Below are 17,600 nucleotides of genomic sequence, written 5' to 3'. Positions count from 1 at the left end.
ATGCTAGTACTAACCTGGACCAAAGCTATAGTGTTGACCCTTCAACCATAGTGTACGGTTGATTTACAATATTATATTAGTTTCAGGTGTACAACATAGTGATTCAGAATTTTTACAGATAATACTCCAATAAAAGTTATTACAAAATAATGGCTATAATTTCCTGTGCTGTACAATACATCCTTGTTGCATTTATTTATTTATTTACGTATTTATGTATGTATGTATGGCTGTGTTGGGCCTTCGTTGCTGTGCGCGGGCTTTCTCTGGTTGCAGTGAGCGGGGGCTACACTTCGTTGCGGTGTGCGGCCTTCTCATTGCAGTGGCTTCTGTTGTTGCAGAGCATGGCCTCTAGGTGCGTGGGCTTCAGTAGTTGCAGCACGTGTGCTCAGTAGTTGTGGCACATGGGCTCAGTAGTTGTGGCTCGAGGGCTCTAGAGCTCAGGCTCAGTAGTTGTGGCACACAAGCTTAGTTGCTCCGCGGCATGTGGGATCTTCCCTGGCCAGGGCTTGAACCCGTGTCTCCTGCATTAGCAGGTGGATTCTTAACCACTGTGCTACCAGGGAAGTCCATATCTATTTTATACATAGTAGTTTTTATTTCTTAATCTATACCCCTGTCTTTTTTTAAATGTATATATTTTATTTTATTTATTTGGTTGGGCCAGGTCTTAGTTGCAGCAGGCGTGCTCCTTAGTTGTGCCTTGCCGGCTCCTTAGTTGTGGCATGCGAACTCTTAGTTGCAGCATGCATTTGGGATCTGGTTCCCTGACCAGGGATCGAACCCAGGTGCCCTGCATCAGGAGCGTGGAGTCTTAACCACTGTGCCACCAGGGAAGTCCTTCCATACCCCCTATCTTTCTTAATGCTTAATGGTGTTGAGCTTTTTCTGAGTGTATAAATAGGCAGTTGTACTTCTTGTATCAGAAGTTGTGGTCTGCTGCAGTTGTGTATGTGTGCTTATCATTACATTGAAATGTTTTCTTGTATAAAGGCTGAGGGTTTGAGGGTGAGAACAGAACTGGGAGAAAAAGAATAGTGGGCTTACTTTGGTTTTTAAAGGCAGTGTCTTTGTGACTTTATCCTCAATTTCTTTCTCTTAGAAAAATAAGTTTTTATTATATCTCTATACGTTCTATATAGTCCGAGGTCAGCAGATCTTTCAGTAGAAGGCCAGATAGTAAATATTTTAGGCTTTGTGGACCATATACAGTCTCTCTGTCATGTTCTTTCTTTGTTTTGTTGTTTTGTTCATGCCTTTAAAAATGTAAAACCATTCCTAGCTCACTTGCAGGCTGGATTTGGCTCTTTGGCCTGTTGTTTGTCACTCCCTGGTCTGGTATAGCACAAGGAGTTCATGTGGTTAGGATAGTTCTCAGTGCCTTCTGGGATGGGGGAAAGGGGAAAGAATATCTTGTGTTTGGAACATGATACACTTTAAAAATTTCTTTAAGATCAGTTTTTTTTGCCTTCAACAGATTCCTGCTGAACTCTTGTTTCCAACAACTCCTGTGTCAAGTCAAAGCTTTCCTCCCATTAAGGAAAATGTTGCAAGAGGACATCTTTCAGAAGCGGCAAATACTTACGCAACGAGACTTATAAATAATCATCGAGGTTCACCCCAGTCTGAACCTGAGAATAACAGGTCAGTGGCTAAAATGTGTTTTTCCATTTGGGGAATGAATATTAAACAGCCTTTACTTGACACTTCAATGCAGTAATACACTTCTAAGAAAGTGTAGTTTACATGCATGTGAAAAGCCTTAAGGACAAGTTACTTTGCTTTCATTGTCTGAACTTACCCCCACCCCACTTACGTTACCTGTTTAAATCAATTAAAAGAATATTAATTGTTTTTATTGTGGAGATTGATCAAATTGTCACCTCTTTGAAATTCTGTATAGTATGAAAATTCCTGCTTTTAAGATTATCAGTATCTGAGTAAAGAAAAACCTGAAGCAGTTAACAGTACAACGCTGTAATGTCAAATGTGACCCATAAGTTCTTAGCAGAGCCCATGACATGCTGTGTACTTCGGATGAGTGGATGGAGAAGGAAGAGAAAGAAAGGTGTGAGTGATACATGAATTGAACAGTTAGCTCTTTTGACTGGAATGGTCAGGGAAGGCTTTAGATGAGGTGGTACTTCGGTTGGTTCCTGAAATTCTGAAAGCAGTACTCTGCACGGGTGGCCCATTCAACGGGGATAGAATGAACACAGGTGAAAAGGGGCGTGCTGCCAGTGAACTAGGACATTAGACTGACTCCGTCTGATATTTGTTATTGAAAGAGAAACATGGAAACAAGATTCCCTGAAATAGTGAGGCCAGGTGTTCCCAGAGGTTTTGTAGCCTTCATTAAATTCTTAAAAGGATTTTTGAAAATTCAGAAAAGATTAGAAATTGTCTTCACACATAGATACATCAGGGAGGGCATGTTTTGAAATAGTTTGCTGTTTATAGCCTACATTTTGAGGTCTTCTTTTGTGGCTGGATTGCTACTTAACTGAGAACATGTGTGAATTTTTTTTTAACTAGTCCCTGTAATGTTGGCTTTTCTTCATAAAGATGGTTCCAGACAAAGTAAGAAAAAGTAAAATTTGTAATGTTACAGACGCGATAATGGAATTTAATTTCGGACGTGACTGCCATCAAAATGGAAGAAGAGAATAGAGTAAAATTTTTCATTAAATTTTTTAAAAATGTTTATTTATTTATTTTATTTTTGGCTGTGTCGGGTCTTAGTTGCAGCACGCGGGCTCTTTGCTGCTGTGCGTGGGCTTCTCTCTAGTTGTGGCATGTGGGTTTTCTCTCTTTGTTGTGGTGTGGGCTCCAGAGCACGTGGGCTCTATAGTTTGCAGCACGCAGGCTCTCTAGTTGAGGCACGGGGGCTCAGTAGTCGTGGTGTGTGGGTTTAGTTGCCCCGCGGCATGTGGGATCTTAGTTCCCCGACCGGGGATCGAACCAGCGTCCCCTGCATTGGAAGGAGGATTCTTTACCACTGGACCACCAGGGAAGTCCCCTTCATTAATTTTTAAAGCCTGTATTTATTCTTAAATTCATAGAGCCAAAGTCTGTGGAAAGGTGTACCTAAACTAAGTCTTGAGAGAGACAAATAGGAATTGGCCTGGTAAGAAAAATAATAGGACAACTTCCAATTAAATGCTTAACTCCATTGATCCCTAGACAGTCTCAGAACTTGGAAGCATTGGGAACTTCTGAAGGTGGAAAATAGGGGTGAGAACAGGAAGCTTGTATGAAAGTTTAAGGAAGAGTAGTTCCCTAGACCTCTTTCCAGCCTGCGAAGTCCAGCAGTGCTGCTTCTCTTCCTCTGTCAGAAGGGAGGGAGTTTACTTTCTGGAGCAGTTTCTACTGCTGAAGATGTGGGTGAGCCACTGTTTTGGAAACAGAAGAAGTAAGGGAAAGTTTGAATACTGAATGGCAAGCAATCCCCCTCCCTTCCTTCCCTCACTGGGCTCCCAAGAGAAAAGCTCTAGAAGATGATGACAGCCTGAGCATCCTTCACATGCCCAGACCTCACTGCTTCTAGTCTGAAATAGAAGTATAGCCAAGGATCCCCAGATGTACAAAACTGAAACAAAGGGAGTAGAAGAAACCATGTGAAATTTATTGAGAGGTGGGTAGATGTTTAACAGAAAGATCTCCTAGAACGAAAAGATAAATGGTTGGAAGATAGAAAAAAGAAGAGATGACGTACTGGAGGGGCCAACATCTGAATAAGGACATTTCAGAGTGGGAAATCAGAGAACAAAGGGGGGGGAAATTATATAAGAAAGACTTAATTGCCACTAAATACACAGCATAGTGGCTGGAAAAGGTAAGAAATATCTCAGAGAGGAAAAACACAGGCTGTATTCGAAAGATCAGGAATCAGAATGGCAGGAACAATGAATGGTAGATAACAATGGATTGATGCTTTTAAAGTTTTGAGAAAGTAATTCCCAACCTGGAAGTCTATATTTTTCAAGCCAGCAGTGAACTTGAGAGGTGTGAATAAAGATATTTTCACCATGCAAAATTTCACATTTCTTTATGTCATATGTACCCTTTCTCAAGATTTTATTAGAGATTATGCCCTCTCCCTCCATATGAGAGAGTAAGCCTAAGAAAGGGGAAAATCCTTCTTGAGAGATGAGGTCTTAACACATAAGGCCCAAATAGCAAATCAGTACAAATATCCCTCTAAGTGAGGCAAAAAGTAATCAATTGGTGATAAATTCACAGAAAACTAAGCAAATGAAGAAAATGAGGCAATTTTTAATGCAGGGGAAATTGTTTTCCATGAAAGGATAGGGCATGCTGGTTTACTTTGTGGTTCACCTTTGATCACTGAATGTTGATAAAAATTATGATGGGCAAACGGGAATGGCAGTGTCATTCACTGAGCTCTGGAATTCAGAGAGCTGCCCTGGGGTGGGTGGTGGCATTCTGTTCAGACATGTTACATTGAAATGCCAGAAGACATCAAACGAAGAGATATTTGGCAGTATAAGGATGTGGTACTTTTAAAAAGAGGTCTCAATAGTTGTTTCCTTATCTGTAAAAGGAGAAAATAATCTCTACTTCATTAAATCATTGGGCAGTACTGTGTAATATATCATTTTTTAAAAAAATGAACATGGGCATTTCTTAGAATTCCAAGATAGTTAGATTACTTCAAGGTCGTCTATTTTTTCCATATCTACATTTTATAATCTTATATTTCATATATAAAATTTTTTCCAGCCTGAAACGGAGACTCTCTACTCGTTCCTCAATTTTGAATGCAAAGAATCGCAGATTGAGTAATCCAGCATTTGAAAATTCTTATAAAGATGATGATGATGATGAAGATGTCATCATCTTAGAAGAAAACAGTACTCCCAAGCCTGCAGTAGACGATGATATTGAAGTGAAATTGCGACAGAGTCACATGGAGCAAAGCGGTGTTCAGGTGGAGCCTGTGGGTGATAATGAACCGTGTGGCCAGGCTAGTTCAACAGGCACCTCATCATCCAGGTGCAATCAGGGAACCACTGCAGCCACCCAGACTGAAGTACCAAGTTTAGTCGTTAAAAAGGAAGAAACTATTGAAGATGAGATAGATGTGAGAAATGACACAGCCAAACTGCCATCCTGTGTGGAAACTGAAGGAAAGACGCATGAAACCCAGGAAATCTTTGATAAATCTGCTGGTGATGCTGGTTGCCAATTAAATGAACTAAGAAATGAGCTGCTTCTTGTCACCCAAGAAAAAGAAAATTATAAAAGACAGTGCCACATGTTTACTGACCAAATCAAAGTGTTACAGCAGAGGATACTGGAAATGAATGACAAATACGTGAAGAAGGAAACTTGCCATCAGTCTACTGAAACTGATGCTGTATTTTTACTTGAAAGTATTAATGGCAAATCTGAAAGCCCAGACCATATGGTATGTCAGTATCGGCAAGCTTTGGAAGAAATAGAAAGGCTGAAAAAACAGCGTAGTGCGCAGCGACATGCAAAGGCTGAATGCGGCCAGTGTTCCAGTAGCGAGAGTAAAAGTGAAATGGATGAGATGGTTGTGCAGCTTGATGATGTATTTAGACAGCTGGACAAATGCACTGTTGAGAGGGACCAGTATAAAAGTGAGGTGAGTTACGTCATTCAGCGTAGTGAGAGCCGTGGGAGTCCAGGGGCATCTAAAGCTTAACTGCCAGTTGCTAGATGGGCATAAATCACTTAATCATATTTCCATTTACCGACTCCACTGGTTCTCAACTGGGAGTGGTCCTTCTGGGGGCATATGGAAATGTGTAGGGCAGTTTCGGTTCTTAAATGTCTTGAAGGGATGGGCATTGTTGGAATTGAATGGGTGGGAACCAGGTCTGGTAAATGTCCTGTAGTGCGCAGGACACTGCTCTGCAGTGAGGGATCGTCCTGCTCATTCCCACTGAGACGCTCAGTTACTAACATGCCGGGAGTTCTACGTCCGCTATTAATAAGCCTGAAAATAACCACACAGGGTAGATGACAATACCTCATTTTATCGAGGTACCCTGTATTAGTTATGATTAGGTTCCTTTGAAGGTGAAGTAAAACCCCACGTAACAGTAGCAGCTGCACAGTCGTCAGAGACACAGGCTCCTTCTGCATCGTTGCTTTGCTTCTCAACCTGCGCTTGTGGTCTGAGATGGCTCTTCAGGTCCAGCCAACATATATCTGCATTCCAGGCAACAGGAAAGAGAAGGAGTGCAGTTTCTGAAAGCTGCTTATATGCCATCTGTCAGAACTTAGTCACCTGGCCAGTGGATGCCTTGGAAATGTAGTCTTTATTTGGGGTTCTTTTACTGAGGAAGGAGGAGCCCCCAGTTCAAATTTGGGTAGCTCCTTTGAAAAATATTTTACGTATTATATTTACATGGTGTTTGAAAGGAGAGTTTCTCTGCTAAAAGGAATTTGGAAACGACAGTATGGTACCGAATTGCCCCTTCTTCCTGGAAATACTGCCGACATAACTGCTCATTCAGACATTCCGCTTGATGTGTTGGCTCAGGAGCTAGATGACAAAATACATAAAAAACTATAAGTTTTCTGTTGTAACTTAACTGCTGGTGGGTGTGCAAGAAATGAAAGTCACTATGACCTCAACATAATTTGGGCATTTTTATCTTGGTTTTTCAGTTTTTAGGTCCCATTTGTTTTTAGTCATGCTTTAATTGACATTTTGCATTCTTCTAATATAAAAAGATACAGAGCTGAAACTAAACAAATGAAGCTTTATTTATATAAAGCTATTGTTTTTTGTGTGTGTTTTGTTGGTTTTCTTTTTGGAGGGGGGAGGTGTCCTAATTTTTTGATGGTAATTTTCATCAAGCAGGATTTTGTACATTTCTTAAATTTGCACTTTGACATTAGTATTTTTAAATTGTACAGTTATAAAATTAATTAATTTTTTGTCAGGTTGAATTATTGGAAATGGAAAAATCGCAAATCCGTTTGCAGTGTGAAGAACTGAAAACTGAAATCGAACAATTAAAATCTACAAGTCGACAAATTGGAGATGTGTCAACATCAAGTAACATGGAGGAGTCTGTAAATTATACTGATGGGGAAAGGTAACATGAAATGAGGCATTTGGCTAGGGCTGCAGTTCTGGTTAACATGATACTTATTTGCTAGTGCACATCAAACAGATTGTTCTAGCAAAAGAAGTTATTGGCTGCTGTGATCCCAACATTATGATAGACAGAGATACAAAAGAAGTACGTGTCATCATTCTTCCCTTCAAGGAACTAACAATTTTGTGAACTTAAATGAAATAGGAATTTCAAAGGAATTAAGCTCTGATTGGTCAGAGTGGTTTGGAATGTTTTTTGGGAAAAAGTGAAAATTGAGCCAGATATTGAAGGATGGGCTGAATTAGGCAGTGACTAGAAGACAAGGGTCTATTTCATGAAACTTACTTTTTCACCTTGATTTCTTTAATTTCTGTACTTGGCACCATTTCTTTATGGTTTGCTACCTCATTTTACTACATTCCTTCCCCAATTTTAACTTTTAGGAAATCAAAAAATTACTAAAAATTGCCATTACAGGTGATTCCTAATTACAGGTGATTAATTAGGAAGAAGTTCTGTGAAAATAAGAAAACAGTAAATGAATGATTACCCTCTCTCAGTAAGATATTAAATGGGCTTGGGGTTCTGACAGTGTTGGTGGTCTGTTGATAACCATTCAAGAGAGAAAAAAAAAACACACAAAAATAGTCATTAAAAATTGTGCAACTCTTCCTGCTAATATGATAAAACTTGATACCTAAAATGTACTATTGTTGAGAAATAATTTACCATCCTTACTTGACATTAATTATATTATGACTTAGTTTTTTAGCTTAAGGTTTTAAAGGATTTCGTTAAATCTATTCATGGAAATAGAATGAATAGATCAGTACATATAAGCATGGGGGGGCAAGGGGTCAGAAAAAAAAAATCCCAACTGGTGTTTCTGAAAATGGGAACCACAAGCATCTGTGGTGCTTGTAAAAATGCAGATCTTGGACCACAGTGCAGTTTATTAAATTGGAAACTTTTAAACAATCTCCCAGATGATTCACTTGCACACTAAACTTTGAGTAACTGATGATCTTTTAGACCTGCGCTTTCCAAGACAGTATAGCCACATTTGGCCACTGACACTTTAAATCTAGCTAGTCTGAATTGAGATGTGCTTTAAGTATAAAATACATGCTGGATTTTGACGCCCTGGTATGAAAAAATAAATAAATAAATAAAATGCCTCAATATTTTGGTTATATGATGAAGTGATATTTTATATGTAACTAAAATTTATTGTTTCATTTTACTTTTTAATGTGGCTATTTGAATATTTAAAATTGCATATGGAGCTCACAATATTTCTCTCAGTCCTGTTCTGTGTACTAAAATAGGGATCTGTGGTATGTCCTGTAGAGAGGAGGAATTAGCCAGGACAGTCAAAAGACTTAAAGGATAGGATAGGTCAGAGATGGTTGTAGGGTCATACTGGTCTTTTTTAATTTTTTGTATAGAAATGGGCCTCTGATTGAAGATGAGTGGGAAAGCTTGGACAAAAAACAGCTGGTATGGGGATGATGTAAAATTTTATCAAAGGTCCAATGGAATCTTAACATAAGCTCACAAAAAACATATTTAAAATCACATTTTTATGCGTTGTCAACCCAAGGATGAGCAGCTCGCTCCTTCAGAGATTTCCACCCTAGAAAGATCAGTATCTAAACTAAATGTAGACTTCTTATATTTTGGGAGGGGGCAGAACAAAAACAACTGTGACATCCTCTTGACCCAGGCGTCTCAATCTTCGACGCAAAGACTGCTTGCTGTGTAGTTGTAGAAATTTGAAGTCTAGAATGTGGATATTCAGATAGATACAGTATAGAAAACGGAAGGAATGATAATGATAATTTAATCCAGGGTTTCTCAGTGTTTATAATAAATGCATAGTAAAACGGATAGTTAGTGAACTTTAGCATGTGATAGGTTCAGAGAAATCCTGCATTTTATTTTTTTAAAAGGCTTTTTTTTTTTTTTTTAATATTTATTTGGTTGCACTGGGCCTTTGTTGCAGCAAGTGGGCTCCTTAGTTGCTGCTCCAGGGCTCCTCAGTTGCAGCTCGCTGGCTCCTTAGTTGCGGCATGCATGTGGGATCTAGTTCCCTGACCAGGGTTTGAACCCAGGCCCCCTGCATTGGGAGTGCAGAGTCCTATCCACTGCGCCACCAGGGAAGTCCCAGAAATCCTGCATTTTAAAAAGTCTTTTTTACCATTATTTAACCCAAAGTTGTGTAAGCTTATTTGACCACAGGACCATTTCTTTTTCCTTTTATATCTCATAGAACATGTTTTAGGGAACAATTCAATTTACTTTGCTCAAAAGGAAGCTGAAATTCAAAGTGACACATTCTTATTCTTAGACCAGTGTTCTCACTAGTGTATCATTATTGTTTTCCAGGTGATAACAAGATTTTCAATTGTAAATAACATCTTGTAATTTATGTATTTTACCAGTTCATCTTTTCTCCAATCTTGAATTAAAATTGTATTAGTTGGAACCAAACAGAGCTGCTAAGTGTTATGAAACACTCTACTTACCAACAGATAAATATTATAGTTAGTTATTAAATTATGAATTATTAAGTTAAATGAATTGTTAAATCTAGTTCTCTTGAGGAAGTTTTGCTTTTCATTTAGTTTGTATATCATTCTACAGAGATTCCATTTTAATGTTTCCCTTAAATTTTAAGGCCTACCTGAATATTAAACTGTATTGTTATAATGTTTGTCTAATAGGTGTAATGTTTGTATTTGCAGCCTCAAACTTCGATCTCTTCGAGTTAACGTAGGACAGCTCCTGGCCATGATTGTACCTGATCTCGATCTTCAGCAAGTGAATTACGATGTTGATGTAGTTGATGAGATCTTAGGACAAGTTGTCGAGCAAATGAGTGAAATCAGTAGTACTTAAAGTGTATTTTTTGTGAGATAATAAAATATATTTGCTCCGTCTTTCTGGTTGTATAGCTTTCAAAATTTAAGCAACTTTGTTATAGATATGATATGGAACAGGCTGAAGAACCATAATCTTTTCTGTATTCTATGCATTCAAGTGTGGACACAAATATTGTGGACACATTATCACACCTTTTGAAATGCCTGTGAATCATTGGTATTGAGCAGCTACATAGCTATCTCATGATTCTGCTTTGAAATGTAAATATTTATAATTAAGTCACACATATTTTTTTATTACCCTAGAGGACTCAAGTGTTTTTCACCAAGAGGTTTTCAGGTTGCCCCTAACCTTTGTGCAGTCTTTTCTGGTTCCCCAAAATGTACTTTTCTCTGACTTGAGGGCTGTGCCATAATAAAATGGAAATGTTACCTTTGATTTTCTTACAGAGAAGTTTAAAACAGGATTTTTAAAAATGGAATAACACTCCTGATAAGTTGTAAGTAATTGAGCATTAATGTTTCTTTTCTATAAATTCTTATCTCCTGAAATATTTTATTCATGAAAATAAAGTAAGCGGCAACTCCATCCATTTTGCCAGGATTTTTTTTTGTGTGCTGAGATTGCAGATCATGGTTATTAAACACAAAGTGTTTTTACAGAAAAAAATAATGATTTTTAGTATAAAAATATTAAATGCCCCACCACATTTACTTTGAAGCCCATTTTTGGCTGCTTAGTCCGCATGGAGTGGGCACAATAATTGTTCAATATTTCTTTTTGTGAAATTTCCTGTACAGCCTTTTGTAGGATTACTACAGGTTAATATGAGTTGAGGAAGACAATCTTTCTCCAACAGTACTGCATACCTTTTATTATATTACATACCTAAGTGTTTATATCCTGGAGTTAAGCAACAAACAACCTAGGATTATAGTATTACATGCCATAAAAATTATGCTTTACTGGTCCCGTGTTTTGTGCAATTATAAAGAGATGGCTTTCTATTAAGTATAACTGTATATATAATTAAGAATCATATTTTCCACAATTAAAATGTGCATTATTTTTTTCAAAGTTTTATCATTGCTATTTATTTTTACTTTTGTTTCTGAACATTGAATACATGTTCCTTTTGTATGCTTAATTACATGTCTGTCTTGTACAATATTAAATTTTTACTGTACATTAACTACTAGAAAAAGCAAATAAATGAAATTTTTATTTGCTTGATAAAGTAATTGAAAGTGTATTTTTGGTATGAAGCTGGTTTTCTGTCACAGTTGTATCTGCTCAAATTTTAAAATATCTTGTAATAAAATAAAAATATATATGATGGCTCACACTTCAGATACTACTTTTAAGGAATTCTGTATTCAAGTTATATTTTGAAAAGTAAGATTGTGTGTTAAGACCCTCAAGTTGAGCTCATTTTACTATATTTATTAGAAGTTATATTTAGAAGATATAACTTCTAAAAATTTAGAAGTTATATTTACTTCGATTAAGGCTCCAAGACTGGGCTTACCTTGAGAGTGTGTGCGTGCATTTTACACTCAAACTTTATTTGTGTAAGTCATTTAATCTAAAGAAACCTTGCCTAAATGATAGCAGCTGTGTATAGCATGTCTAAGTTTGTGAATATTTATGTAGCACTTATTTCTGGAATTTGCTATTTTTCCCTTCCTTTTGGTCAGCTATATTCTTGCAAAAATACATATTTTATATGGCTGTTAACTGGCTTAATGGCAAAGTTAACCATAGAACTAGAGAAACTTGCTTGCTAAATCGATTCTTTGGAAATACTTACCTAATATTCACTTTTTAAGAAAATATTGCCAAGATATGACTTTGTGGCTAGCAAATTTAACAGAAGAACGTACATGGGCTTTCATGTCATCTGTTGAGGTAGCGATACCTATCTTTTTTTGTTAAGTTAAATTTGTTCAAAGGCTAGTGTGGGGGAGGATAGTGTGGCTTAAACTAATTATTTAAAACTTAAAAACAATGTGAGGACGTAAACCAGAATAGTCCACAGTCCCTACAAACAGGACCTCAGCCAAGACCACAAAATCAGTAAAAGCTAATTTTCACACAGTAGGAGAGGCGTGGCATATGGATGTGGCCTTTATTTGGGCCTCAAGTTCCTAATGTGGGCAGGAGGTGCTGGTGACTCTGCCCATGGTCTCAGACACTTGATTCGTGCTATCATACAGCCCATTAGGTCGTTATTTGTCATGGAGGAATAATTAAAGTAATATGTACTGATGGTTCTTAACACTCACTGGCTGCATTTTAGAATCACTTGGGCGGTTCTTAGGAATCCCAGTGTGAGGATGCACCTCGTACTAATTAAGAGTTTTGGGGGTTGGACCAAACTGTCAGGCTTCTTTATTTTAAGGCTTCCCAGCGCACCGTCAGAGCTGAGAGCTATTGATCTATACCCTCCACTGATGAATTTTGTAAGTGTTGAACTCAAGTGGTTCCTGAAACAAACTCAGGATCTGCATGACCACTTTCTCACTAGGGTAAGCAAGGACAGGGAGAGCGAAGCAGAGTTGATGCCCAAGTTAGAAATGTAAATACAACAGAATGGTATAAAGTGAAAGGTGTTTTCTTGTGTCCTTCCAGAAAATATTAGCTGCATACATACACACATTCATATATATATGCATTCAGTTTATATTAAATTTTGTATCTTTATATTTGATTATATATTTGTATCAAATCTACACAGGTATCACACCATATAATTGGTAACATTTCCATATTACTCTTGAACAGCTTTAGTAGCATTTTATGACATGAATATGCTCCCAGCCCTCATTTATTTCTTATCTTTTGATATTACTACAAAAAATGCTGCTGTGAAAATACCCACCACACATACTTTTTAAAGCATATCCAGAATGTAAATACCTTGTAGTGAATACTGATAGGTCAAAGAGTGTATGCCGTGTTTATCTTAATAAATGTCACCATCCAAAAATGGTTGCGAGTATTTATACTCCTATGACAAATAGATGTATGAGTGTGTTTTTTCCTATCTCCATCAAACTTACTGATATGTGGGAAAATGGCAGCTTGCACTTCTTTGTCTCAGGTTGAACATGTTTTCATATGTTTTATTGGCCATTTTAATTCCTTTTTTCTGAGTACCCTGTCATATTCTCTGCCTATTCTTTTCTGTTGGGTTCTTTGGTTTATTGCTTTAAAGAAGCTAAATGCCTGTTAATGTGGCCACAAACACTACCCAGACAACTCCTAGCTTTCAGAAGTTGGTTCAGTCTTACTTTGCACAGTGTCACATAGACTCATTGGAATGGAGTGAGAGACCCACTGGATTCGTGTCTTTTTATATGAGGCTGCCCCTTGAACAACTTGGGGCTTGTGGGTTCCGACCCCCATTTAGTCAAAAATCCACGTATAACTTTTGACTCCCCCAAAGTTACTAATAACTGTTGACCGGAAGCCTTACAACAATGAACAGTCAATTAACATGTTTTGTCTATGTTACAGGTATCATTTACTGTATTCCTAGAATGAAGTAAGCTAGAGAAAAATTGTTAGAGAATCATAAGGAAAATGCAGTACTGTACTGCCAAATTCGTCGTCTGTTTACAAGATGGACCATCTCAGTGTGTACATCTGTATTGTCTTAAATGATAGACAACACTAGATGTTATGTGTACCCATTGAAAATGAAAAGGTAATGTGAAAAAAATTTATTTACAGGTATAATGATTCATGCACTGGTAATGAAGAAGCAGCAAGGAATATGATTGCTTTTTGGTAGCCTAGTGTAATCAATACAATTGCTTCACGGTTGCCTAGCCTATACACTAATCGTTATAAAATTTTTTAAAATTTATTTTTGGCTGCATTGGGTCTTCGTTGCTGCGTGCGGGCTTTCCCTAGTTGTGGCGAGCAGGAGTTACTCTTGGTTGCGGTGTGCAGGCTTCTCATTGCGGTGGCTTCTCTTGTTGCGGAGCACAGGCTCTAGGCACGCGGGTTTCAGTAGCTGTGGCACATGGGCTCAGTAGTTGTGGCTCACAGACTCTAGCGTGCAGGCTCAGTAGTGGTGCACGGGCTTAGTTGCTCTGCGGCATGTGGGTTCTTCCCGGACCAGGGCTCAAACGCATGTTCCCTGCATTGGCAGGCGGATTATTAACCACTGCGCCACCAGGGAAGCCCGTTATAAATTTTTTTTTTTGGCTATGTTCTTTGTTGCAGCGCGCGGGCTTCTCTCTAGCTGTGGTGTGTGGGTTTTCTCTTCTGTAGTTGTGGCGCATGGGCTCTGTAGTTTGCAGCATGCAGGCTCTAGTTGAGGTGCGTGAGCTCAGTAGTTGTGGCATGCTGGCTTAGTTGCCCCGTGGCATGTGGGATCTTAGTTCCCTGACCAGGGATCGAACCCATGTCCCCTGCATTGCAAGGCGGATTCTTTACCACTGGACCACCAGGGAAGTCCCTACAGTTACATGCTTAATACAGTATTGGAAACGTTACATTTTTTTAAAAACCTCTTACCTGTGATGATATGCAGTTTCTCCAGTTACGAGAGAAGCATACTGTATGGTAATGTAATCCTTTGAAAGCAAAGTTATAAAACAGGAAACTTACATTAATTTTATATTAAGTATCACTCACCTTATACCTATGTAAGGACAGACTAGTATCTACATATATTCTATGCATTCATGATATACCTAAATTTTTCTATGTTTGTTTATTACATGAAATCGTGCATTTTATTATATATATTTTTTGAAGTATAAATGATGTACAGTGTCATGTTTCAGGTGTACAGCACAGTGATTCAGTTATATATATCTTTTCAGATTCTTCACTTATAGGTTATTACAAAATATTACTATAGCTCCCTGTGCTATACAGTAGGTCCTTGTTGATTATCCATTTTATATATAGCAGTGTGTATATGTTGATGCCAATCACCTAATTTAACCCTCCCCCCAGCTTTTTCTTAAATTTTTAGATATTTCTAGGTTATGCACTTCATCTGCATTTTTATTTTTTTTATTATTTTTTATTTATTTATTTTTGGCTGCATTGAGTCTTCGTTGCTGCACGCAGTCTTTCTCTAGTCATGGCGAGCAGGGGCTACTCTTCGTTGCCGTGCATGGGTTTCTTATTGCGGTGCCTTCTGTTGCAGAGCACGGGCTCTAGGCACACAGGCTTCAGTAGTTGTGTCTCATGGGCTCTAGAGCGCAGGCTCAGTAGTTGTTGCGCATGGGCTTAGTTGCTCCGCGGCATGTGGCATCTTCCCAGACCAGGGCTCGAACCCGTGTCCCCTGCATTGACAGGCGGATTCTTAACCACTGCGCCAACAGGGAAGCCCTTATCTGCATTTTTAAATCGTCGTAATCTCCCCCCAAGTTTCCAATATATTGAAAAAAATCTGCATATAAGTGAACCCATCCAGTTCAAACCCGTGTTGTTCAAGGGTCAACTGTATTTGTCTTTTTGTTTTTTTATAGATTTATTTTATTTATTTATTTTTGGCTGCGTTGGGTCTTCATTGCTGCACGCGGGCTTTCTCTAGTTGCGGTGAGCAGGGGCTACTCTTCGTTGCGGTGCGCGGGCTTCTCATTGCAGTGGCTTCTCTTTTTGCAGAGCACAGGCTCTAAGCATGGGGGCTTCAGTAGTTGTGGCTCGCTGGCTCTAGAGCACAGGCTCAGTAGTTGTGGCGTACAGGCTTAGCTGCTCCGTGGCATGTGGGATCTTCCCGGACCAGGGCTCGAACCCGCGTCCCCTGCGTTGGCAGGTGGATTCCTAATCAATGTGCCACCAGGGAAGTCCCTGTATTTGTCTTTGGGACATTGGTCACGGCTCACAAAAAGAATGCCATTAATATCCATCCACTTGGCATAGAGGAAAATATATATGCACTGCTTTTTTAGCATTAATTTTGTGATCATGAAGTTAATTTACATATACTGGCCTCTAGGGAGAAAGTCAAGACCTGTGAAGACAAGTCTTGGTAAATTCAAGCCATTCAAATGCAGGTGAAGTTTTTAGGTGAGTGTGGTCATAGAGAATGAATTAACCATTATAAAACTGGAGTGTGAGTCACAAGTAAATTTCCTACACAGGCATTCTAATAAGAATGGGCTGAGTAAATACAGTTACCTGTTTCAAACATGTAAAACAAGTTTAACCTCAAGGTTCAGTATTAATTTCTTGCAAAGCAGTCAGGACTCATTATGGTAATGATATATAGAATAGACTCAAAAGAGCTTTTTACCCCAACTTGGCTAATATTCAGGTTATGAGTGTCTTCAATTATGCAAATATTATCCAGAGTTCAGCTGTATCTTCATAGCGAAGTGTGACGGTGCTTTAGATGTACAGAGTACATGAGTCATCAGTCCTCCTCATTCCTGTTAAGTGCTGTTGAAAACTGCGGCCTGTAGTTTGAACCGTGTGGCCTGTGTTTTGAAAGTTTGTACTGTGATCCGAAGCAGGGCTGACTGGAAGTAATTTGATGTGGGCTTTTCATTTTCTTTTTTCTGGATAGGCAGTTGTCCCATGTTTTTGCGATTCCCTTGGTGGAGTATCTGTGAAACTGTGGTGTTCATGCAGACATCTGAGATGCTAGAAAGCGCTCTTCCCAACTTGCTGTGTGACTTTACAGTGTGAGTTGTCTAACCAGCTGACAGCCAGAGAAGAGACGCAGTCTGACATAACTAACTATACCTGTTACCTCTTTTCCTGGGCAGAGAATTACAGGGGTCTAGGACAATAATAAAAATCATTACATATTATTATAATACTTACATATAATTATGTTATATAAAGTATATGATAATAGTATTATACACCATATTCACCGTCATCACTTTAACCAGTAGTTTCTCATTTCCCACTAATTTACTGTGTTCTTAAATTGATTTTTTTCAGTTTCAGATATTTTAAGCTCTATAAAGGGAATTTTTTTTTACTTTCTTTTTTTTAAAAAATTTTTTGGCACGGCAGGTGGCTTGCGGGATCTTAGTTTCCCGACTGGGGATTGAACCGGGACCCCCAGCAGTGGAAGCTTGGAGTCCTAACCACTGGACAGCCAGGGAATTCCCTCTATAACGGGAATTTTCAATTGCATACAAAAGTAGAGAAACTGTTCACTGCAGCACTATTAACAATAGCCAGGACATGGAAGCAACCTAAATGTCCATCAACAGAGGAATGGATAAAGAAGATGTGGTACATATATACTGTGGAATATTACTCAGCCATAAAAAAGAACGAAATAATGCCATTTGCAGCAACATGGATGGACCTAGAGATTGTCATACTGAGTGAAGTAGTAAGTCAGAGAGAGACGTATCATATGATATTGCTTATATGTGGAATCTACAAAAGGGTACAAATGAACTTATGTACAAAACAGAAATAGAGATACAAATGCAGAAAACAAACATGGTTACCAGGGGGTAAAGTGGCAGGGGGGAGGGATAAATTGGGAGATTGGGAGTGACATATACACACTACTATATATAAAATAGATAACTAATAAGGACCTACTGTATAGAACAGGGAACTCTATTCAATACTCTGTAATGGCCTATATGGGAGAAAAATCTAACAAAGTGGATATAT

General features: G+C 38.4%; 1 protein-coding gene across 1 annotated transcript in view; it reads left to right on the top strand.

Moving 5' to 3' along the window:
* The window catches only part of MORC3 (MORC family CW-type zinc finger 3), a 45,207-nt gene extending 28,269 nt beyond the window's left edge, over positions 1–16,938 (top strand). The window contains exons 12-15 of the mRNA XM_082393566.1: positions 1,478–1,644; positions 4,744–5,632; positions 6,943–7,097; positions 9,848–16,938. Of these exons, the coding sequence (XP_082249692.1) occupies positions 1,478–1,644; positions 4,744–5,632; positions 6,943–7,097; positions 9,848–10,001 (1,365 nt within the window). The 3' untranslated portion in view covers positions 10,002–16,938. The remainder of the gene's footprint in view (positions 1–1,477; positions 1,645–4,743; positions 5,633–6,942; positions 7,098–9,847) is intronic.
* Positions 16,939–17,600: the final 662 nt, after the last annotated feature.

Source organism: Balaenoptera borealis, assembly GCF_965194805.1.
Source record: "Balaenoptera borealis genome assembly, chromosome: 5".
Lineage (NCBI taxonomy): Eukaryota > Metazoa > Chordata > Mammalia > Artiodactyla > Balaenopteridae > Balaenoptera > Balaenoptera borealis.
This window is presented reverse-complemented; position numbering and strand designations above follow the sequence as displayed.